This window comes from Thermobia domestica, chromosome 14 (assembly GCF_964235325.1).
Source record: "Thermobia domestica chromosome 14, izTheDome1.hap1.1, whole genome shotgun sequence".
Lineage (NCBI taxonomy): Eukaryota > Metazoa > Arthropoda > Insecta > Zygentoma > Lepismatidae > Thermobia > Thermobia domestica.
Window position 1 is genome coordinate 136,918,679 of NC_137467.1, and position 26,723 is coordinate 136,945,401.

The 26,723-nt window shown below is 37.0% G+C and overlaps 1 protein-coding gene across 2 annotated transcripts in view; it reads right to left on the minus strand.

Annotated features, from left to right (window-relative positions):
- The window catches only part of LOC145670340 (periodic tryptophan protein 2 homolog), a 118,775-nt gene that overhangs the window by 74,679 nt on the left and 17,373 nt on the right, over positions 1-26,723 (minus strand). For both annotated transcript variants that reach the window (XM_081738887.1, XM_081738886.1), the window contains exons 5-7: positions 22,613-22,730; positions 14,692-14,844; positions 10,518-10,669 (exon numbers count right to left, since the gene is read on the minus strand). In XM_081738887.1, the coding sequence (XP_081595013.1) occupies positions 10,518-10,669; positions 14,692-14,844; positions 22,613-22,730 (423 nt within the window). The remainder of the gene's footprint in view (positions 1-10,517; positions 10,670-14,691; positions 14,845-22,612; positions 22,731-26,723) is intronic.

Consider the following 26,723-nt stretch of genomic DNA (forward strand, 5'->3'; position numbering starts at 1 on the left):
AGTTATTTCATTTTTATAAATTTATTTATACAACGAATTATTATCAGTTTACTGAAATTAGGAGAAAACATACAAAAAGTACAATATTATATATATACGCTTATATTTGCTACAAAGATGGAATGGCTATATGGTTAAAATTCCTTTTGGCACACAATAATCCTGATTTATTAGAATTATTTTTAATGGATATTAACCATTTTGCCAATTCGAGCTGTAAGACCTGTTTTCACCAAGCAAGGTTAAAAGTAGTTTAAGATTAATATAAGTTAACATCTGAAAACGAAAAATAAAAAGATAATTTTAACAACTTCATCTAACTCCTCTGAATCTGTGGTACGATGCTATCAGGCTGCCACTAAGAAATTATAGGTTACCTAAAAATTTTAGAAGTTAGTATTAATTCTACAAATAATATGTTGGAACTTAGGTTCCGACAAAAAGGATTCCTGAAAGAAAATGCTAACAACAGCGTGTATTACGACACGCTGGAGCATGTTTTGCCCTCAGTTGGCTTCATTTTGGCTCTCGTATTTCAATTATCGGCTTATCTTAACAAATAGGAAAAAAAAAAAAAAAATGTTTCACTTCCTGAGCAAAAATCACCAATTTTCCTTGATTTCCAGTTAAGTATCATTTTCTCTGACTGGTACTTTTTCGTAAAATTTCCTTGTCCAGTATTTCCCTGATTTCTAGATTTGTAATGTAGAAAAAAATGTTTTCGAACTGTCACATAAAATATGGATAGAAATTCTACTTGAAGACTTTCTGTCTATGAGAACTCTGCCACAGGAAGCGTTAAAAAAAATAAATAAGAATAAAAAAGAAGTGTCACAAGCAAGTGGAAGCAGTGACAGAAATCAGCGCAGGTATCCCGTGGTCACCATCAACATACAAAACAATAAGCCTTTAAGAAAAGTGAGTATTGTTTTTATTATATGCAGTGAAAAAGAAAACATTGAGAAAAATCCAAATTCGTTATTAAATTCCAGGCTTTCTGCAGGTTTTCCAGGAACAAAACTTTATAACAGGCTAATGCCAAGTTTTTCAGGTTTCCCAGGTCAGTAGACACCCTGTATACGTAACGCAATTTTTCAGATTTGCAGATAAGCAGATTTGTAAAAGTTGCTGCAATATTTCTATAGGTTAACGAAGAAAAGGAATAAGAAAGCACTTTAAGTGAAGTGATATATTTCAAATTCTATGAAACGCGTGTTAAGAGTAATATCATAGATTGCTTTTATATTGATACCGCTAAGTTGTGAGTTACTGTGTGTAATGATCACTAATATTTTGGAGGGCCAAATTTTTCATTGAAAACAGCACAATCAAACTGTAATTATATCATGATGGTTTCAAGAATTATGTATTGAAAAAGTTTATCCTACAAAGAAGTTAAATTGGTTTTGTCACAACCAACTTCGCTCTCTACTACTGCTTTCCTTTGGGGGGAAGAGAACATGGTAAATTTCGGGGATAGCGTTCAAACACTTGAAGGGTGATGGGCACTTCTGCTCTCTACTGTGCTATTTATTATACTATATATCATTAAATAATAATAATAAAAAGTCAGATTGCAAGTACAAACATGTATATTATTAACGTTAATTTCTTAAGGCTGTACTTTACAATTACTGATACCAAAAGAAAGAAGATATAAGGTAGGGGCCGCCACACTAAACTTTCTCGTTCCAATCTCTTGAACTAAATCAATGTTATGCTGCAGTCAGTGCTGAAACATTTATTTGTGAACACGAACGAGATTATAAGGTGTTATCAGAAAACTTGCCTGAAGAAAAGGTCAACCCGAAAAGTAAATTTCCGTTCATGGATTTTTTTAAATTAGAAATGACTTATGCCATATATTAGGGTTATTACTGAAATATTTGTTTATGGAATATCAAAAAAGAATCGCATGAACGTACTTGAGAAAATTGTCAAACAATTTCCGCAAGAGTCAACTACCCCTTGTGGATATTTTCATATGAAAGTGTTTTATGTAATATTAGTATTGTTAACTCCTGACGTAAGCATACGGAAGCTTACAGTTTCATTGAACAGAACTGAATAAGAGTTGAATGGGGACGTCAGCAGCAAGGCTATATGTTCCCGTCACAATATATACGCCAGCTCAAGCTCGGACTGCCCGACAGAGAAATGTAAAATGACCTATTCGAATATAAAAATCCACTGCGAAAAGGAAATCAAAACGGTAAAACAATAAATATAGGAGATAAAACAGAGAACAATAACAATGAAGAGAAAACAAGCAGCGATATACGGACAGATTAAAATACTCTGAGAACGCGAGCTAGGTCTATGCCATAAACAAAAGAGAGAGCATGTGCAACAGAACCAAGATCATCCACCAATACAGAGTCCAATCTACGAGGTAGTCCGTGACGTTCTCTGAGGTCTGAGTATTCAGGACATTCAATAAGAATGTGCTAAATACTCAGAAGGACAATACATTCTTCACAATACGGATGGTTTAACCTACGCAGCAAATGACTATATGTCAGATGAGAATGTCCGATATGCAGGTGCGCCAAGAGAGCTTCATCTCGACGACTAGGAAGAGAGGATGTTCCCCAAACTCCAAGGAGTGGTTTAACTGCGTGAAGTTTATTGCGATTAGCCTGGTCCCAATCAGCCTGCCAGTGAGAGCGCACCCAGGTAGAAAAATAGTTACCAAGATCCAAGCAAGGAAGACTATTGCTTATAATTTCAGTCCATATGTGTGTGTAAGTATGTAGTACTTTATTTCTGGTAGGGTCTGAACGAACTATGTAAAGAATAAATATCGCTATATTTGGTTGCTGAGTTCGACCAGAGACAGGCTCGGTTCGACTTGTATATGGCATTTTATTTCACGGTAACTACTAGCCGGATCTGTACGTAATTTGGTGGGCAAGAAGATCATCGACTAAGGAATAAAGATCGCTATATCTAGTGGCCAGGCTCGGCTCGGAAGTAGAGAGTGTGTTCCACAGCTTTGCATGTTGGGCACTTCTGAGTTTGGTAACCTCGGCTTAATCATAAAATATGAACTAATCGTACGGAAAAGGAAAACTCACCCCCAAGAGTAAACAATCACTTGTGGGTATATTCATAGGAACTGATTTAGGCAACATTATAAGGTTATGAATACAATATTTAAGAATATGAACTAACTCGCCTGAGTCGTTTCTAAGAAAATCGTCCGGGGGGGGGGACTCAAATTGAGAGTAAACTGACCCTTGTGTATTTTTTTCACGACTAATGATTATGCCATACTGTAAGGTTATAAATAAATCATTTAGGAGGGCCTTCCAGAAAGTAAAGAACGATTGCGCATCGCTTGCGGCGCAGACCCCCCACCACTGTGATCGCATGCGCGGCAGTTAGCTCCTTCCTACACCTCAATGCTGTGTGGTCACGCTACTTGTTTTTACGGCGCCAATCGAAAGTCCCCCCAAATGTGAAGTACGGAGTGTCATTTGTTTTCTGAATGCGCAAAAAAGTTAAGCCTATTGAAATTTATAGGCAAATAAAGAATGTTTATGGCGATAGTGCAATGAACGAGTAATCAGTGAGGAAATGGTGCATTATGTATAATCATGGAAGGACCAGCGTGCATGATGAAGATTGAAATGGGAGGCCATCACTTGTTACGGAAGAACTGAAAAAAAAAGTCGAAAAAGCAATTCAGAAAACCGACGTTCCGCTTTGAACACGTTACACCAATCTTAAGATTTTGGATGGAAAACAGTTCGCAAACGATGAGGACCTCAAGCAAGCAGTGACAACCTAGCTCAAATCTTTGGCGGCAGAGTAGTATAACATCGGCATTGAAAAACTGGCTCACGTTATAACAAGTGTCTTGGAAACTATGGCGATTAAACAGAAAAGTAGAGTAAGGCCCTGTGGCCTTGTAAATAAAGCTTTGTGCTGATATCTTTTATTTTTATTTCACCATACCAAAAAGTTCTTTACCTTCTGGACGACCCTCGTATTTATGAAGGACGACCCTCGTATTTATGAACTATGAACAAAATCATCTGAGTCATTTCTAAGAAAATTGCCCGAAAACAATTTACCTCTAAGAGTATACTACTCGTGAATTTTTCCTCGAGAAATTACTGATAACACAGCATAGAGTTCTTAATGAAACACTGATGTATGAAATGTAAACAAAATCATTTTAGAGTCGTTTAAGGAAAAACAGCATTTTTTTAGTATTATTATTTTCACCCTTATATAAACTACTCTTATTTTTAAGGATAGGAAGAAAATTCGAAACTCCCTAGAAAATCTTATAAAAGCCCGAAATTAAAAAAAAAAAAAAAAAATAAAATCGATTTGTTAAACGGTATTTTCTTAAGCGAGTGAACACATTTACATCGGTACGGACAGACAGCCAAAAGTCACTTTTTTTTTTGGCATTTAGGAGTCATGAAAGAAGTAAATCTGTTCAAATGTCGAATTCGATTCGTTTCACGATCATCATATTTCCTTTTTTCCTATCAACGCTCGAAAGCGAAAGGACACCTTAGACGCTTGCTTTAAGCCTTTGAGAAACTCTCAAACTTACAGAATAGTCCAAAAACCATTCACAACTAGGACAATATACAAAGGGAAGAAAAGGACGCTAATCAGCTTCTGGCCCAAATCCGACAAAGCGTCGAATAACTTTATGACTACCAGGTTCACTGGCTCACATTTGTAGTACAGTTAGTCACCGTAAAGATTTTCTGTCAAAATCGGTAGTCGCTGATTGGGATAAGCGGTCAGTATAAAGCAGGTATACATTACTGTTACGTGCATATAAAGACAATACACTTGCAGTAAGTTGCCTCTTAAATAGACGGATGCCACATATTTTGAGGTGGTTTTCGACTGATTTTTTAAAAAGTACAATATGTGAAATTTCAGATACCAATGCCACATCTAATATCCAGGGCACGAACTATCAGAGGAATTTTCCCTTCAATTACATTTTGATTCTCCACAAACCTGCCGGGATGCTCCTTTTCTCCCTAAGACATGTTTAGTGATAAAATGGTTGACTATATTGTCAAATTCTGCTGGTTACAACATTTATCTGCTAGCTGTGTTCCGAAATGAAAGATGTAAACAATTCACTTTTATCTTCTAATTTATAATTGGCCATAATATATATATATACGCTATATACAATTCTTTTCCCTGTTTTCATCGTCGTCCAGTTTACCTGTTTTATTATGCCTATAGTTAGGTGACTTTGGAAAAAAAAAAAGATGTTATACTAACTACGCATAACGAAGTTATTATGTGGGTTTGTAAACGTCTTACATTGTACATTTACAACGTAAGACAATGTAAAATGTCACTGTACATTTTCAACTCTATATTCAAACACATTCGGAAAGGTAGGTGCGGTTATCTTAGGCAATATGTAGTTAATTTAGTTATTGTTGTTAAGTTGATCAATTTAATAAATTTCTTGTTTATTACTACTGTCAGATAATCGTATTCGCGGGTACTAGAAGGAAGGGTGTTATTGTCTCATTTTGTATCCTATTGGGCCTCATTTTATCTCACCCTTCCCTAATATCAATAACCTATTTCGCACACTATAAATATCAACTCTGAAGTACAGGGTGATCTAGTTTTAGTTTTCTGGTTTTGATTTTGCAACACTGGCGATGAACAGGAGGGGAGGGGGTGAGATGTCTATCAGCCAGTAGCAGATGATCTTGGATTCAGTGCACAATAGAGCGTTGGCAGGTACAGCAGCGCGGGTTTTGTGTAGAATTTATAAAGCGTGAGTCAATTGTGTACGTGCAGCGAGCATTTAGACGTACATTTGGCGACCAGAACGAAAGAGGAAAAGTGTCATTAGGAAAAACAATACGTAAGTGGGATACATATTGGTGCACAAGTTGTAATGTAGGTGACAAAACACACCCACATAAGGTAAGAGTCCGTAGACCCAAAAACATAACACGCGTGCGAGAGATATTCTTGCAAGTCTCAGACGTTCAACGTGGCGATATTCTCTCACACTGAATCTTCCTCGGAGCAGTGTTGGACGAATGTTGCGATATGATATCAAGTTTTACTCATACAAAATGAGAGTGGTACAGGAATTATCAGAGGCAGAAAAAGAGTGCCAGTGCAGTGTTGAGTCAGGTCATACTGGAATTAATTAACCAGTACCTGAACATTCTTGATTCAATTCTCGTGACAGATGAAGCGAACTTTTTTCTAAAAGTTAGGTAAACAAATAGAACTTTAAGTATTGGGCACCTGAAAATAAATGTCAGTTACATGAAAACTCCCTCCATAGTAAAAAACTTGTCGTGTGGTATAGTGTGCGAGCTATGGATGTTGTCGGGCCATACTTTTTCGAACCCTACATACATGTTGACAAATTTTCTGCTCCCACAGCTACGACAGAAAAATGTTAATATGGAATATGTGTGGTTTCAATAAGATCATGCAACGGCTCACACGGTAAAGCAATCGCTGGTAACACTCAGGACCATTTCCTGGAGAAGTGAGTTCCAGATTTGGGGGTGTTCCATGGTCCTCAAGATTCCTAGACTTGACTGTACCTGGTTTTCTCTTGTGGGGGCATTTAAAGACAGAATGTATAGTGTTCGGCTGAAGACAGTGGAGGAGGAACTGAAGAACAGAATTCGGGAGGAAATTTTCGCCATCACTCCAGATCTCATACACCAAGTCATGGGCAATTTCCCTGAACGACCGACCTGCATTTAGAGGGGTGGAGGACACTTAGATGATGTTATATTCAAAAAGTAATAACTCAACTAAAAATCCAAGTGAGAATTGTAATTATCAAATGTAATTACATTCATTTATCTATGGAGGTCTGTGTTTTATTTCAACATGAAATAGGGAAACCGAACCTAAACAAACCTATCTAGAGAGCTTTTATTTAAGCGAAATCTAGAAATCTCAATCGGATTTCATTACATAGACTACAAAATAATCTTTAAAGAATACTTAATTACGTTTCTAAGAATTTCTAATACTCTTCCACCCATTTCAATATTTTCAATTCAATTTATGGCGCAAAATTTGTTGGAAACTTCTTTTAATCCTGTTAAAATCATACAAATTGATTCCTTTATTTTTATTTTATTTTATTTTATTTATTTTTTTTTTTTTAATAGCAAACTCTTAGACAATTTCAAATATGGTGTGAATACCTGTATCTTTCATTGAATTGGTTAAGCAGTGGCCGTCTCGCCGTGAACTTGGGTGGAATCACGTTATCTTGCCTTGCCACGATGACGCCACACGTGGTAGCACATTTCGGACATCCACATATCTACAGGGTTTTCTGGGAATATACCGAGAAATTCGCATACGTGTTGAGAACCTCAAAACAAGAAAAAAAGGTATTTGCAGGTTTGATCGGAACGTCTAATTCGGAAATTAGGGCAAATTTAATGCAATTAATGGAATTGGTCACAGGGTAGTTACACTGCATAAAATCAGTCGACAGACTTCGCATACGTGTTCAGGACCTCAAAACAAACAAACAAATAAAGCTTATCTGTGACTTCGGTTAAGAACGTCTAATTACGCGGATAGGGCTAATTGAATTACAGTGTAGTTAGTCTATTTTAAATTTGCCCTCTCTCCGTAAATTAGGTATTTCCCACAAGTCATAAATAAACTTTTTTCTTGCATTGAAAAAAGTAAAAAAGCCCCGAACACGAATGCGAGGTCTATCTGTTGTTTTATTTAGTCTAGTTACCTTATGACATCCACTACATGTACTAAATTGACCCCACCTCCGTAATTAGGCGTTTCTGATCAATGCCGCAAATAAATCTTTTTCATGCTTGTATTGAGGTCTTGAACATATAAGCAAAGTTTGTCGGTTTATTTCCGGAACACCAGGTATATACTAACTACTTAGGAACAGCAGCATAGTTGTTAAGTTTAGAGCTGCGCCGCATGATGTTAACTGTCGACTGACACCATGCGCAATATTATTTATCAGATTTTGTAATTGCTACCATTAACGTAATTTAATATCAATAACGTTTCGCATTGGTATCCCATTTATAACTGGTAAAGTGTCAGTGTGTTACGCTAATTCCTAATAGCAAGTAGTGACAGATAATAGATGTTACTACCAGCGATATCGCTTGCCTGCCTGACACTAATAGATGTCGCTAGTGTGCACGCAATGTACCGATCTAAGACTATTATGATGATTTAATTGGAACTTAAAACTGTATAATTTTAATTTAATTATTTCAAAGCACGACAAGTACCGTACGTGTATTTAGATTTGGACATTAATACTTGCGTAAGCCTACATCGTTGGTAGGCAAGCATACGTAAAATAATAAAATAAATAAATTTGTTAAATATAAACACATAGTAGAATACCCGTTCTTCACACGGGGAGAATACATTTCATTTTGGACATAAAGAGCAACAAACTGTCACCAATCAAGTCAGGGACCTCAAAAACTATGAATTCGACATTAATTTAAATTATTTTTACGTGTCACCATTCCCCCTTAGGAGTATCAATGGGGCATAATTTCAATTTAATCGGTATCGGAAGTGTCACTGTTCATCTCAGCGACCCGACAACTATGGATTTGACACTAATATGGGTAATTTTCGATTATTTTTATATATCTCCTTCCTCCCCCAACCCTACGTTGCACCGTCAAACTGAAATGACAGAAACCATCCCAGGCCAGAACCTCACCTATGTAGGAAATTTGATCGGGATCGGTCAGGTGGTTCAAGAGGTATTAAGTTACAAACATAGTGACTTTCATATAATAGATAGATAGATAGATTAGAACTTTTTAACTAAAGAAGATTTTAATCTATAATGTACAGCGAACCGATGGCTCGAACGCAACAACTAGTTTCAATAATTGAGTGAGTTGAAAATTCGAAAATCCTGCGTGTAGAATCTTTATAAAAACTTTAAGTTTAAAATTTTGTCCGGATAGATTGAACGGTAAGGTTCTAGACTACTCTGCATACATTGATCGGGACAATAGATGGATCGACATCCTAAAATCCGTTTTTAGAATATAGGGACAATTAAACAGTGTAAATCCCTTGAAATGTAGAGTTCGATTCTTTTTAGATAACCATACCAGGGTGTCTACTAAAATTCCAAAATGAAATTTCGTGATTTTTTGGTGACCTTTTCTTTACCAAATCATAAAATTTCCTAATATTTTCAAGAGCGAATTTGGGTGCGAATTAGGCCGAATTTTCATCCATGCGATTAGAACGTACTTTGCTTGTGATTCGGTAGCGTCTACAGCTGACCATAGACATTTTTGGTGGTGAACTTTGACGTTTTGTAGAACAAAATTTTCCAATCTGTACTTACATTCGAACAGTTCCAAAAAAAAAAAAAAAAAAAAAAAAATGTGACCCAAAAGCTAAATTTCGTGACTTTCATGACCATTTTCTGATTTCGTGACTTTTTAATGACATTCGTGACTTTCGTGACCGATAGACACCCTGCATACTTTCTTCTCTTCTATCCTTGCTCGAAAGTGCCCTCCCCGCTGATCTAGTGGCCAACGTGTGCGCCCATGGTGCACGCGATTCCAGGTTCGATTTTCAGTGGTAGAACACCAAAAATTTAACTTCACAATTATTCAATTTCATTCATCATTCATCTTCTTTAACCTAAGGGCATTACCGTGGAACGTTATAAACTAAAATTTCATTTCAACCATTTTCTTCCTCGAAAGTTAAAAGCGACTCTATGAAGACTTTCTCTCACACGGAGACTTACGAAAGGGTAACTCACAGATTTTAATGAAACTTTGCATACTTGTAGATCAAAAAATAATCGACACGTATTTCTTTCTTGTTTATTTATTTATCGTAAATATGCACCTCGAATAGTGAGAGGCGAAGGACTCATTATAAATAAGCACCCCGGACAATGAGAGGTGCAGAGACGCACTTTAATCAAGTATCCCGTTAAAATAAGTACAGAAAGGAGTTTCAAATTTGTCTGCAACGCTCTCGCAGTAACCCTTGCCAACTATGATTGTTCTTGGCTAGCTGTAGAACATTTCAAACCAAAAGACTTTTTGTAATTGTATTCACCATATTGGATCCGCCATTTTTAATTTTGTAATGTTGACGTCAGATTCTGAATCAGCTGTCTTAAAAATCCTCGGCAGTATGTTTGCTTCTACATTAAATTACTGTTTTCTGCCTATGCTTGGAGAGCTCCAAAACGTTCAAAGGGTGGTTTCTGCCCTTAAACCTGCACCATTGCCGAAATACAAAAATAAATAAATAAATAAAAATAAAAATAATAAAAAATAAGTGTTGATTATTTTTCGATGTTCTACAAGTATGCATAGTTTCATTCAAACTGGTGAATTACTCTTCCGTAAGTCTCCTTGTCAGTAAAAACCAAATTATACTAATTTAAGAGCGGACCTTGCCCATTTCTTATTCTAGAACCATAATACTCTGTAAAGAAAAACTTTTGAACAAATAAGTGGACTTACCACCTTCCTCCTCCTCTGAATCATTCTTCTTTCCTACATCATCTTCACTTTCACTTTCATCATCTTTCTTCTTTTTCTTCTTCTCAGGCGGTTCCATTGGCTCCAAATCATCTGGATCTATATTACACTCCCACACACACAAGTGGCCATTTCTGAAACAAACATTTGTGTGCATCTATTAGGATTTGAGTAACTACGAAATAAATGTCTGAGAATTAACATACATTATTGAATATATCGTGGAACATGGAAACTTCTCAGTTGCGGCAGGCAAGGTTCTGGAACCCAGGTCTCCCTCCAGGTCCACGACCCAGAGGCTAAGTTAGGTGAATTATGACAAAGTAAACCATTTCAAACTATTAACTAACCAAAATACTTCTTGCATTAAAAAAATTCTTCCAATAATCTACATTATAAAACAACAGTTGGGAACAAAGACCCCTTCCCCCCCCCCCCCACACACACACAAAACGTATATTATTTTAGAATATATGTTACTAGAAGAAATCCTTCAATGCAAGTGGAATTTTGGTTAATTAATAATTTCGAATAATTTATTTTGTCGTAATTCACCCAACTTGCCCTAAAAAAGAAAACTAACCTGGAATATCAATAACATCAGACAATGCAGTTGAGTTGAGTTTGAGTTTATCGTCCCGTTCAGCAGCGAGGCTATATGAGACGTGGACCTACTGATTAACGTGGAATCCGAACCACATGAGCTCCCGCCGGGAATCGAACCCGGGTCTTCAGCGCCAAAGGCGCGTACGCTAACCGCTTAGCCACGGAGGAGCTCTAATCAGACAATGCAAAACAATATAACTATGCGAACAAATGAATTTGAAAGAATACCACACTGTATGTCACAAAAAACAGTAGGTAAACGCATAAAACGCAAACACTCATGAATCAAGAAATAGAACACTAAAAGAAATTATAAAATGTACGCAGAACACACGAGGTGTAAAGCAATATATTGCCACATATAAATACTTCGACAGATTCACATAATACGATCACATATCACGTATACCGCCAATAAACAATTCAACATCGACTCCGAATACAAAAACAAAACTGAATGAAATTTCGAATAAAATAAAAGACAAACTTAAGTAAAATTTATGTACGTAAGATCAAAGAAACAATAAAAAAACTTCATTTATCTAAAATTATAATTAATAAAAACATTATTATTACTTTATGAATAAAACAATAGATCTACATATGACTAGTGGCTAAGTCAACAACCATGGTAATGGACTATTCAAAGATTGAAGTTCAGTGTTCTTACTTTCGGGAATAATATATTTCAACGATAATAAGTCCAAAAACTGGAAGAAAAGAATAAGAAACGAAAGAAACCAAAACAAGGTATGTAAAATATATTTCATTATTTTTATAAAGGGGAACTTGCGTTCTAGAAACTTCCCGTTGCGGCAAGTGACCTAAAATAATGACAGAATACTTATAATGATGATGATGATGATGATTAAATTGTAATTTTCCAATTAACAACAATGCAAAAGAACAAATAACACTCAAAAATATATATTAGAAAGCATACAGTACAACTTAAACACACATTATTGTTGCTTACAAACTAATTATCTAAACGGTCTGGTCTATATCACGATAACCCATATAAATAACAGTTATTTGGGCAGTAACATTATATACATTTTGATAATCCACATAAATAACGGTTATTTGGATAGTAACATTATCCACATTTTGATAATCCTCTTAACCAACGGTCATTTGGACAGTGACATTATATATAATACCCACACTGATTGTACCTCTGTTCTTGGCCCAAAATTAGCACATAACACTGCTTCCTTGTTCGGGTGAATCACTATGCCGCTCGAAAGAGTAAAATCCAACGGAAGGACAAAGTTAAAGGGAAAGGATCTAGGAATTCCGAGGTGTCTTACCCTCCATTACGATTTGAGTAGCCTCTTTCGCCCCTTTCCTCTTTTTCATCGGGGATCGAGCGGGCCAAGAAAGATGTTATGTGAGAAAAGGAGGTGAGAGGAGAAAAAGGTGGAAAAAATAAAAGTATTTATTATTTTATAAATATACAGCATGTCCAAGAAGTCTCTGTACCCACAGATTGGTTAGTTGGATTAAGGCTTAGCGTCCCTTTCAGCATCAATGTTATTATGAGACGTGAATCTACACTTTTACGTTAGATCCGAACCACATGAGCTTCCACCAGGAACCTTCGTACTCCTAGATTTAAACATCACAGAAAGTGATGTCAGTGTAAACTAACTCACTCATTCAATGGCCTATGGAACCCAGAGATTCGATGCCGCGTTCACAAATGCTCTCCAATGATTTCTATCCTTAGCCAACTGTAATGTCTTCCAATCTACGTCTACGTCCAGGTACACCCTATGCTGAAATGAAAGTTATTATTACTACTTTTTCCTCTGATGATTCTTGCCGTAGTCCCCACCCAGAGATCTGAATGGGGGCTAATTTACTTCTGAAATGTTTTACTTCAGGAAGAACCATTATTGTATTTGTTCTCCTTCGTTCCTCCTGCGAAAAAACAATATGGTAGTAATTTCCATTTCCTTTCCACATTTCCATGGCGTTGACCACCTTGTGGATCCTCTGCCTTTTAAGACAGTTTACCTTCCTAAGGACAAGAAGGTGCCCTCCGCTCATCCGGTCTCCGAAGAGGGTGTTGATTCTTGGTATAGGTTGACCCCTATCCCGGGAGTCAGTCGGTCCCCACATATGCTGTCTGCCTAAGATGTTGCTCGTTTTCTTCCGCACGGAGGTAAAGATTGGGACTGTTCCTTCGTTTAGGATGAGACCTAAAGGCATTCCTCAGACCTCTAAAGTATTTTTCCACAAATTTTAATTCAACTAAGTAAAATAGTTCCTTAGAATCAGTGTTAGCAGGTGTCAGCACGACTTATTAACATACTGGCGACTACAGCCGCATCAAAACATAAACGGTACTTCCAGAAAACAATGGCGAGCCAATGAGGTAATTTGGAAAATACGCTTCGAAATCACCTTGAAAATCTGAATAAACCGGATTATTAAAGGCCGGACTTTTGAATTCAACTTGTATATTTAATGTTTTATATAAAATCAATGATTGAAAGAAATTCGAAAATCAAGAAGTCCCGCTTCACATAACCTTGGAGATGAAATGGGAAGCAAATGTTAATTAGCAAACCAACGTTTTACATTATAACCAAAAATCAATCACTTAACACAGATAATGACAATTTAAATAAATCATGGTACAATGTCATTAATGATGTAGCACAGTGTAGAGGACAACACTCCAGACTTTCGTGCGAGTAGCCCCGATTTCAATTCCCTGTGAAGACACTTGGTCCAAAAGTGTAAAAGTCTTTTCAGACCACCCATCCTGAGAGAGGTTTCCCTGAGTTTTCCTCATTCACACCACCAGGATAAGGCCGGGACGGTGCCTAATATGAAGGTCCCAGGCCGCTTTCTTCCTTCCTCACTTCCCCGGATAGTGTGATTGCCGAGGGACATTATCCCTCAGATGTGACGGGCTTAAAATGCAATAGCTGTCGGTAGTGCCTATAATACAATTTCTAATCCTAATCCTAACGTCATTATTGATTTCAAAAAGAAAATTCAACGACAGTAACTTCCATACTACGTACTAATTCAAAATAGTTTCATGACTTGGCAAGTCTTACACAGGCCAAGAAATATGAATTCTATTTTGATTTTATTTTATTTCTTTCTGGATAAGTTTTCATTCCTTTTTCTTAACTATATTTAAAGTCATGACCTCAAATGTAAGCCCACTATCAGAATCACCTACCCCCCGCCCCCAAAAGAAAGGTACTGGGGCAGTCCCCAGCTCCCTCCTCCCCAGAAAAACAGTACAGATTTCAAGTTTGCTACTACTGTTATCTTGCCTTTTGCAACTTATCAGTTGCACAAACTTAAGAAAATCCTACAGTAAATTATAATGAAGTGGATATTTGAAACCTTTTTTCAATAGACGATATTTGCGTACTGATAATTTAAACCTTTAGTTTTTTCTAGAAGCGGTTGTCAGATTTTTTTAATATCTATACACATCTTTACAACAAGATCTAATACTATTTCATCACAACTGGTTTGATTCCTACAGTAAAACACAACGACATACAATAGTACTTACCTACTAACAGTTATGAGATCTAACGAATTTTTCTCGAAAAAACATGAAATTAACGAATCTGAGTGACCTCCTAAAGCATACATTTTAAAGTTAGCAAATTTTTCCAAGCTGTAGAGTCTCGTTGTCATGTCTTTTGAGGCAACGGCCACAACCCTAGAAGTATAAAACAATATACATTACTAATAAAAAAATGTCTCAGATTTTATTTTAAGCAAATTGAAATAAATAAAATAAAGTTTTGTTATCTTGTATTTGCATAGCTAAATAGTTTGTCCAATATTTCAGCCACTTCCATTACATGGCAGTCCTTCCAAACCTACATTTGAAATACACAAAAAACCCAAGTGAATAGTTTGTGGTTCATATACGTGAGTCGTTCGGAAAGTAAAGAAAATCTGACCATATGAAGATATGTACTGAAATGAAATGAAATTAACTCTTTCAGTTTAACGTCCTACGATTATTCTTGTTAGACTAAGGGAGGCGAATGATTAAGGCAAGTGAATGATGATGGAAGACTTAGTGGATTGACAACATAGGAAGAAACTGGAGTACTCCAAGAAAACTCACGGACAAGAGATATGTATTGACAACCATACAAAAACACAATATTCATATTATGACATATTTGCATTTCTCCATATAATCTCCTTGGAGACTTACACAATCGTCATACCTCGACATCAGTTTAAGTATTTCTTCTTCCTACTGTTAAACCTTAGACTTTTCGAAATTATATAATATATATTCTTATAAATCAACTTACTTAGTTGAGTTCACCATTTCCTCAAATCCACAAGCTACCATCTTCCCCACGACTGCTACGCCTTTAATATAACTCCGGCTTTAGCATAATACTCTTTATTTAGCTTATTCAGATTAACACAATCGATCATCAATACCTTTACGTTCCTTTTAACCAAAATCCAATCAACTTCCACTACATTATTTATACACAAACTCATTAGACATTTCCCTAATACATGTCTACTAAATCCACCATAATACACAACAAATCTACATAGCAACGCTCTTCTTTTTCTTTTTACCAGCATGGTACTAACTTAAAACACATTCCGTCCTAAACTATTATTCACGCTACCAACACCTACCAAGTTGCTACCTGGTGATCGAACCTATCCATGACAGCTTTCTTCAAATCTTCAACATCCGCAAAGCATTTAGCACTGCGATTCTTCTTCATATTCGGAAGTAGCTGATATCCGGAGCCAGATCGACGTTCTAGGGTGGATGCTCAAATATGTTCCAGTGGAATTCTCCATATATCAATATTTGTATCACGTGAGTGGTAAGCGGTCGTGCATTGTCATGGCTCAAAACAACGTCACACAAGAGCTTGCCTCTGCAGCGGTTCTGAATACCTTGTCGAAGAGTAGCAGCCTTCAGGATTAATGTTTGTGTTACCGGCCATGAAATCAACGAGAAGGACTCCTTGAAGATAATAGAAGGCAGTGACCATCAGTTTCTGGGATAACGCAGTTTATTTGAACTTACGTGACTTTTGAGGTGAGTAAGCATGATCGATAGCACACCATCGATTATCGTTTCCTTGTAGGTGTGTTGTGTGAAGCCTATGTCTCGTCATCTATGACAATCTGATGAATGAACGAATTGCCATCCCGCTCGTAACGCTTCAAAAACGTCAATGCAGTAAACATTCTTGTATGTTTATTGATATCTCAGAGCATCTGTGGTAACCACCGCGCAGAAAGTTTGTAGAACTTCAAATATTCCGACAACTGTCCGTAACACTTCAGGACATTCATTGTTCATGCACCTTACTAATCCTGAATCATCGATCCTCTCGAATGATGCGGTCCACTCTTTGTTTCACAGCATCCGTGATGTCACGATGATAATGACAGTTGCCACGATTTCTCCACATCATGCACATCTCTCCCACCATTCTTGAATATTAGGCATCACTTCCTGACACTGGTCTTGCTCATTACAAATTCATCAAAAGCTGCAACAAGACGATGAATGTCACAAGGTCTCACCTTTCTGCCTGTAAGTACTGAATCACACCTCTTATCTCACAGTCGGTGTGGTCATTATCGTAGCGCGATAGACGCTAACTGCTCTTCAGCACGAGCTACACCAAGCTTCGGCTACTGTCCACATCAAACTGGAAGCAGCAAATGTATAACTGGTTTTCATGAAGTAACTGCGTGGGCTATATGGGCAAATGATTCACGCATATGAACAATATAACCAAAATTACGTTTCGATATATATACACAAATATTTATTTTTTTTTTGGGGGGGGGGGGGCATTTAAAAAAATGTTATTTATGTATTATTGCCAACTCCCCTAACTGTGCTGGTCTATCGTTTTCGATAAGATCATCGAAGTCAACTACTGCTGGATATGTCAATACTTTACACTAGTAGAAATTGAAGGAAAGAAAGAAAAAAACAGTGTAGTGTGGCGTTCATATTGGGTTACATCGTGAAGACATGTGCGAAGCCACTTAAATGAAAGAAGAAGCGGGTCGCGGCCAAGAAAATAAGCTATAAAGCAATGGTAATCACAATGTGATTACGACATATCTTCCACACTGAAACCGCCGACCGCTTGGCAAAGTCCTTCAAGATTTGTGCGGGGAGTTTATTATTATAATTCTCACATCATCTACTTGCTCTCTCTGCTGATCTAACGGTTACCGAGTGTTCCTTTGTGCACAGGATCCCATGTTCGATTCCCGGTGAGAGTGCATTGAACGCATTACGGTAGTTAGGATTCAACTTTCATAAATTATAGACGCATGCATTATATAGACTGTAGAAAAGGGAACAAATAAACAACAACAACAACAACAACAACAACAACAACAACAACAAAAAGTCGTATCACTTGCTTGTAAATCGATACCTCCATTCTAGTTAAGAGTGTTAAATACTGTACAGGGTGTTTCAAAATGCATATCGGGGTTTTAAGGATTTGTAGTATTAATTACAATTAACTAACAATTATAAATAATACATTACATGAAAGAGAAACTTAAACACTTTTTGCTACAAGTGTTCAATGTGAGCATTCCTCACACGACACATATCGAGTTGATAGGCGAGAAAGGACCATAGTCTTTCCGGCGGGATATAACACAAAACACATTCAATTAAGGGAAGTCTCCTAGCAACAGTACCATTTCGTGGAGATTTGCTGACCCCCAGATGAGTGTTCACATCGCTACTTAGGTGAATTGTCGATTCATCACTAAAGACCACACAATCCAGAAAATCTTCATCGTCAAGCAGCAACATTTCATTTCCAAAGTTGGCACGTAAACCGTAGTCTGCAGAGCTTGTAGCAACTGCAAACGATAAGGACGTAGTTGTTAGTGTCTCCTTAAAGTTCTCCACACAGACGGTTGGACTGTAAGTACAGATTCAATCTTTGCAAAATGTAAAACACAAAAATCTTTCTGCTCATTAGTACCCATCTTTACTGCTAGTGCTTTCTAACGGCAGACAGATGAAACAATGCATGCGTGCGTACAAAACTGTTTGAGTTGCTCTTTCATTTGATGTATTAATTATAATTGTAAGTTAATTGTAATAAATACTACGAAGCCTCAAACCCCGATATTCATTTTGAAACACCCTGTACTAATCTTGTTACTATGACTTTGTGTATTCTACAGCAGAGATGACAATTTTCTAATCGGGACTCTCAACCCCCGTAGGATCATGCTTTTTCGGCCTCGCACTCGTCGAGTTTGCAATCCTCGATAAGGCTCGCGATTGCTAACGATTCGGGCTCGCTATCCTCAATGGGACTCAAGCTCGTTCGGATTCTAGCTCTGACTTCCTATCCATATATATAGATCGAGTTCGACGGGACATCTCTGTTCTAAAGCAAAGTAAAACAGTACCGGGAATAAGGTACACACTTGGATACTTTCGAGTCCCTAGTCTGGAGACAAATTGCATTATATGGCAACGTCGCAAATAAAGAACCACAGATTAGATCTACCAATCTATCAAATAGTTATATCGATTCTTTCCAGATGGCACCTAAAGTCGATATTAATTGACACTAGCATCACTTATTACTGTAGCAATCGATTCAACTACTTGTTGTATTCGTAGAATAATGCTAGCGACTCCAAGTTAATCTCCGACGTTGTCACATTGTGAAATTTTGATTCCCCATAGCGGCTGAAGGAGGACCTGGAGGGCATACCATCAAATAACATTTTCTCTTTATTTTGGCCTGTAGAATATTGCTTCGTGGTCCGTGGGCGATATATATAAAGAGAGAGTGATAGCCTAAAAGAAATACACAATTGTACTATGTATAAAATGTTATGTATTTTTTTGAGCGAAAAGATTTTATCTGTGGTACATGCGTACATACTTGAAGTTTTGCGGCTGACAGTTTTTCTTTTGTTTCAGTGACGGGTGTGTGACGTAAGCGGCCTTGCCTTCGAACTTGATCTTGACGTGGCTTGGAGGAATATGGCAAGTCAAGTTGAGAAGGCGTTCTGTGTTCTGGAATATGCCACGACAAATTTAATTACTGTAGTGCAACGTCATTTTAGGACAAAGTATGGAAAACAACCACCCAAATGGCAGTCGATTTATGACTGGGTGCATAAATTTGAAGAAACAGGTTGTCAGTGTAAGAAGAAATCCACGGGAAGACCTCCAGTGTCCAATGCAACAGTTGAGCGCGTTCGTGCTCGCAGCCCGAGGAAATCAACGACACGTGCACGAAAGGAACTTGATATCCCTCAAAAGACTGTCTGGAACATTCTATGCAAACGTCTCAAGTTCTATTCATATCGATTGCAATTACTGCAAAGTCTCAGTGAAAGTGATAAACAGCAACGTTTAAATTTTTGTGTGTTCATACAAAATATTAGTGAAGAAAAAGATCACTTCCTTCAGCTGCTTACATTTGGGGACGAATCAACCTTTCACATTAGTGGTGTCGTAAACAAATATAACGTGCGTATATGGGGAAGTGAAAACCTTCATGAGATTGTGGAGCAGATTAGGGACATCCTAAAAGGTTAACGAGTTTTGCGCTGTATCGCCCACAAAGGTGTATAGACTGTTCTTTTTCCAAGAAAAAACCGTTACTGGAAGAACGTAACTGGACATGTTGCAACTTTGGTTGATGCCACATCTTGGTTGAAGAAGGTAGTGACAATTTCATATTTGTGCAGGATGGAGCCCACCACACTGGCATTTCGATGTAAGGGGTTAGCTTGACGAAGTTCTTCCTAGACGGGGGATTGGCTGTTCAACTGATGAGAACATGGCTATGACTCAATGGCCACCACGAAGTCTAGATCTCATACCGTGTGATTACTTTCTGTGCGGTTTCATAAAAGATAAAATGTATGTTTCCCCCTCCCTCAGAATCGACGCAACTGAAAGAACGAATCAGAGATGCTGTTGCATTGGTAGACAGTCAGACTTTGATGCGTGTTTGGAAAGAATTAGACTACAGACTAGATGTTTCCCGTGTAACCAAAGGATCACACATAGAACATCTGTAGTTGTATCACAAACACTTCCAGATGTACCCTACAACTCACGTAAGTTACGTCACCATGTCATTAAAACTCTTCATTTGGGGGACCACTAAAGTTGTCTATTTCATTTAGGCTAACCCTGTATATCAAAATCAGAAAGCTGTCCTCTTACTACTAAGAATAACTAATACAGTAAAATCGGAACCTTTCGATCGTCATTAAGTGTTCTCAAACAATGCCAAAAGAGAGGAAAAGAACCGAAAAAGACTGAGAGGTGAAATTATCAGAGACAGACCACAAATGTCGTACTTATTTTCCTCATTGGTTTAATGGCTAACTCGGATTCCATCTTAAACTTTAGGTTCACGTCTCATTTAGAAAAGGTTTCCTAAAAAAATAATAAATAAATAAATAAAAAATAAAAATCTTTCTGCTGGAGTATTTTTGGATGCATAGGGGGATGATCAGAATTATTAGAAGCATGTTTACAAAGACCTATAGAACTCGAGACCCTCCCCTCTACGAGAATTTGGAGCCATTTTTTTTTTTTTTTTTTTATTCGCTATGAGATTATAATAAAACCAATTTACTGCTATTTTCGATTTACTGTCTCGACTCCGAAACAAAATCTCAAATACAAGACTGGTATTAATGTTTTAAAATAATTAAATTAGTTTTATTCTACGGACACTTCATAAAATATTACAAGATTTTACCGTTTTCTTCTACTTATTATTTTTAAAAATCTATTATTAAAACTATTGTGCATATTTAAGATAAATTTCACAGTGTCTCAATTATTTGCAGAAACAAGATAAAATGATGTACTCTGTACAGTACAAGTGTATATAATTTAAAATAGACAAAACATTAAACCAAAACATAGGCCTGATTCATCAACAATAAATTAAATTATTTTACTGTTCATTAATAAATAATTACACAAATGTGAAAAGGTAGGTCTACGATAAAGGAGTCAAAACATAGCTTTTAGTGTTTAAAATGTTCATGACAAATGACTGCATCTCCTTGACTAAGTCACGTTTTTATGAAGGAGTTAAAGAGTTGAGAAGATCGCTCAAAAAAAAAATAAATCTCATTTTACTACGAGGATTTTTAACTTGGGCCGATAGTCGAAAGACTACTGTATTTCCAAATATTTTTCTTCTACACAATCTATACAATCTTTGGTACAGTATTTTATGTTTAATGTCTTCGTAGCTTTCAGTACGAGAACGTGTTTCTTGTTTTATTGCTCTGTTTAGATCCTCAGAAACCGATTTCAAATATGAGTCTGTACCTGAAAGTAGTTGCGGTAATCCGGGCCTTACCGTCAATGCTGCATACTATGCTTCATACCTCAGTGACCATTTGCGACCAGCACTGCGGTGCAAACGTCCACACCTCCTGGAGTCTGGACCAATTCTCCTACACGACAATGCCAGATGCCATACAGCCAATCCAGTACAGACTCTGTTACGACGATGGGATTGGGAGGTATTGGAACACCCGCCATACTCACCCGGATATGAGCCCCTGCGATTTTGATCTTTTCCCAAAAATAAAAGAACCTCTCAGTAGCAAACTTTTCAGAGACATTCCCAGCACTGTTCGTGCCTTAGGGCGCACTGTTAACACCCTCTCACAAAGTGGGGCCTTGACAGGTATTCAACGGTTACCAGACATCTGGGAAAGGGTTCAACAGGCTGGCGGAGACTGACGAAGGATTGTAAGCTTCTTGAGGTGAGTGATTCACTACATTCCATTTCACAACTATGTTGCCACTTCGAGTTAAATGACCCTCGTATATATAGTGCAAAATACTTCATCTTTTTAGAGATTGGTTTGTATTCAAGTTGATGCAAATAAAACGTCTATTTTGACATCTGGTAGAAAACATCTCAGTAATATAATATAGGAAAGAATCATGCGTCTGACATCACAAACTCTGTATAACAGCAAACAGTCCAAGGAACACACACGGTCAGGAACAGAAGGTCGTATGACAGTGTACCATTGAGAACACACAACTGCGAGTGAGTTTAGTGGCTTTTCCTTACGAATTCAAGCTGGTACATTCTGCACAGCAAACCGAAAAAAAGGTTAAAAAAAATCAACAGTACATTTGGGCCAGAAATGGCGAATGAATGCAAGAACGCAAAAGTATTTTCTTCACCCTTCTTGAAAGGAATGTAATAGAGAACTGGTGCCGACGAAATGAATAAAGAGAATAATTACATTAGTTCAAAATACAAATGACATAAATTATTCACTTTTATTCGGGGGGGGAAGGGGATATCGAAGTCTGAGAGGTAATACTCTCCCCCTTCTGGTAATCCTCCGAAAGAAATACTGCTGATAAAAAGTGATAAACTTCAACTAACAAATAATGGACTGTTAACTGTACTTACCTCGAATCACTGGACCATTCAATCCATACTGTTTCATCGTGGGCGCCTCGGAATACTCGTTCCATAATAAAAGGATTGAACTGACCCGTATGAGGACCTGGAGCTCTGAATACGAACACTGAGGGAAAATAAAATTAAGCCTATGACAAGTTAAATGTTAATCAGTATTTATAAATTATAACACACGAAAATATATTTACTTAACTACGATAAATTAAGATTCATCAATGTGAGTATATATATAACACGTATGTATATAGTGTATATTGATAGATATCAAATGGAAGTACAGCGTCAGGAAAGGATGTATATATATATATATACAGGGTGGGCCATTTTAATCAATCCACGGAAATATCTGAAAAATGATAAAACATAGAAGAAATTTTTGATGTGCACGTTATATATTGCTAAGGGGGAAAACCAATTCCGCCAAAAGTACCCTCTCCGCCCCCCGTAAATGGGGGGTAACTTTGAAATGTCAAATGGGAATATGGGTCGAGTAATACCTCGTTCGAAAGGTCTTGGAAAACTAAGTAACGCTATACCAAAAGATGTTTCATATTGTGCACCAGTTTCAAAATGGCCGCCATGATATGGTTCGGAAACTCCAGTACCCGTAGTATGAAAACCATGAAAGGTAAATGAATGGAACGAAATTGAAATACGTAAATATCATAGGGCATATCGAATGGTGTGGTCCCTGTGATCCCAGTGGCCTCCCTGAAGGGGTCTTGGGGGCTAACTTCAAAATTTCAAATAGTAACATGAGTCGAGTGGTACATCGTTCGATAAATCTTGCAAAATCAAACATCTTGCAGGAGAAAACGATTGAGGTGAAATGACAGTGTTCTCAGAAGGACGCCGAAACATAGTATCCGTATCAGAGAAAAGGTTTAGTACCCGTAGTATGAAAGTGATTGGAGATAAATCAACAGAAGAAAAACTGGAGTAGCTAACTGACGTAAGGCACATCGAGAGGTGTTGTCGGGGTGACTCCAAGGGCCAACTGAAAGGTATCCGGGGCCAACTTGAAAATTTCAAATAGCAACTTAAAGCGAGTAACATCACGTTACATAGACAAATTAATATCAAACAGCTTCTGTAAGAATATTTTCGACATGAGACACCGTTTTCAAAATGATCACCAAGACATGGTGACTGTGTCTAAGAAAACGTCTAGTGCCCATAGTATGAATACTATTAGACATAAATGAAAATAACAAAAATTAAATAGGAAAACCACGAAGGCGTTCCAAGGCTCAAGAATAATACAGCAGAGATAAAAATATTAGAGTAAAATTGCCATAATGTACAGAGAAAAATCCAAGTCCTGCAAAATAATCTCTCTCTGCGCTCTATATGTGAGTGGGGTGTCTCAGTGACAGTTCAAATGAGAACTCTACTTTACTTCGCAAATTAAGGCTACCTTACAAATAGGTATGGTGTGGTTGAAACATTTGTTTGTAAGGTTGACGCTGTAGTGACTAAAAAAAGGTGAAATTTTATTTGAATGGTAACGCATATCTGTATGGCTGAGTATGATTTAATGCGAAAACAGAAGGAACGTTATACGAAAGAAGTTGTCGAATAAAACAGTAGCTGGAACTAACAAACGTGTGAATTTGCTAATCTCCGTCGCCACAGAAACTTTTATGCAATGCGTGCTGGTTATTCGGAAAGCATTTCGGGGATATACGTACGCACCGTTTCACCCCTGAAGCTCACAATATGACATGAGTGCTAATAGTTAATCAAAATGTAAATGTGGCCATCCGTATTAACTCAGTGCACCAATTCTCTATCCATGAAGTCTGCCTTCCAAACAACATTGGGTAGGTCAAGCGTACGCCCGAACCGTTGTCCGGTCGGACGTTCAAATTTTGAAGTTAGCCCCCAAGACCCCTGTATATATATATACGCTAGTCCAGATTCCGCCTGCCTTTTCTAAATAAAGGAAAACAAAAGAGATGCAATTTCTGTTTTTCCAAGTATAGGAAAGAAAAAAGCATGCAGGAGTACTTAATCCAACCATGAAGACGTTTTGAGAGAACAGAGACATGAAAATAAGACAGAAGATAAGACATAAAGTGAGGTATACAAGCGAAGTTCAAGAGCCCCAGTGAAATGATACAAAGAAGACAGCACATGTAGCATCACAAATATATACAAGCAAAATCGTAGGACCTCAGTAATCTGATGCAGTGGAGATAATGTAACAATGTGATTTCATGAAAATTACAACTGGATAGATTACAGCCAAATGCCAGCTGACGAAGATAACACATGAACCCCCTTTGGTGAAGCTGTTTACTGGTGAGATGCTAGCACAGACAGTGAGAGGAACAAATAAGAAAACAGTGTATAAAATCTAAAAAGTGTAACAGGTAAGATGACTCAACACCAGAAGAGGAGGGCCAAACAAGACAGAAGCAACACACAACGGGCATTGCTGTGATGGAGACCAGTGAAGTAAACTATGAACATGAACTGAAATCAGAAGAATAGAAAATAGTGACAGTGACGTGTGCGAGAACTGAACTGAAACCAGCCGTGTACAAGGACTAATAATGAATTCCCTCTCTCTCCACCTAGTGAAGAAAAAAGAAGAAAGAAAGATAACAGAAAAGGAATACAGGAATTTCAAGTCAGACGGATGTCGATGTATCTCAAATCTATTAGTTAAAGTCTAAAGTTGCATCGATCTTACATCACTATATTGCACAATATTGTAGGAACAAACAACACGATGTGTGGGTGAGAAAGAGGCGAAGTCAGATGGGAAACTTTTTTTTTTTTAAGCCTCCACTTTCCCCTGCCTTTGCCATTTCATATGGTCTTATTAAATGGCAGACGCTACTGCCTCTTACTCGTAATTCTCTTTCTAATACTTTTTTAATTTTTTTTCTCGTATGATTTCTCTCCTCTTTTTATGATTGGCCTCAGTTAGGGTGAGGCGAGGCTTACCTTTTATTGGCATACCTAAAAACAAAACTTAAATCATGTCCTATTCTTTCTTTTTTCTTATTGTTTTTATTTCCTTTTTTAAAAAAAAATTAAAAAGATACACAAAGACACACACACACACACACATACATATACATGAGCATAAAATGCATAACGTATACACCTTGCATAAAATGTAAAGGTATGAGCTGAAAAGAGAAAAGAAATAATTAGTAAATAATTTAAACAAGTATTACCAGGATCTTTTTTTTTTCTTTCTTTAAATAGTTATCTCCCCTGTATGAATTTATTTCTTGACGTTATTTATACCTGTCTTTCCCACTAAAAAAGAAAGTTCTTTGAAAGGAAATCGGACTTCCAGATTTCCAATTTTTCGTTAGTTGCTAGTTCTGGAAATCAACATCAGAACTGTTTTGGTCTGTCTGAATTTCTCTCACCACCTTTGTAAAGTCTTCTTATTTTCTCAGTTCTTCTAAAACACTTGTTATATTTTAAAATCCTGCCACCACTAGCAAAACACTAAACAAGGCACTATACACCAACACAAATAAAGAACGTGAAAGTTCAAGTTCTGGAATTGTCATCAGAACTTAGTTTTTTTCTGTTTGTTTAGTTTTATTTTCTTCTAATTCTTTATTTCTTTATATTTACAATATAGGGTGTGGGTCTTGTTAATTTTTTCTTCTTTCATTGTTTCTTTCCTTCCACAAGTTCCTTGATACATGTCGTGCAACAATTTGTAATTTTTCTAATTTCATTTTATCGTTTATTAAAGTTTGTATATTATCCCTTTTTAATTGGTCTCTTATTTCTCTTATTTTGTTATTTGTTATATAATTATTGCAATTCCAGAAGACATGTTCTGGTGTTTGTACTTCATTACATGTACATTTATCGTCATTAATTATATTAAGTCTTCTCAGATGAGATTTATACGTTTCATGTCCAGAGATGTATTCTATTAATTCACTGCTTATTGTTCCCATTTCTTCTCTTATTTTTTTGGGATAATGGTTCTTGTTCTTTGTCCCTTTATCGAATCCCTCCATTCATCTTTCCACTTCCGTTTAATCAGTTTGTTAATATCGTCTTCGGTACTTGGCAATTCTCCCGTAATTTCCAATATCTTCGTTCTCTCATTATT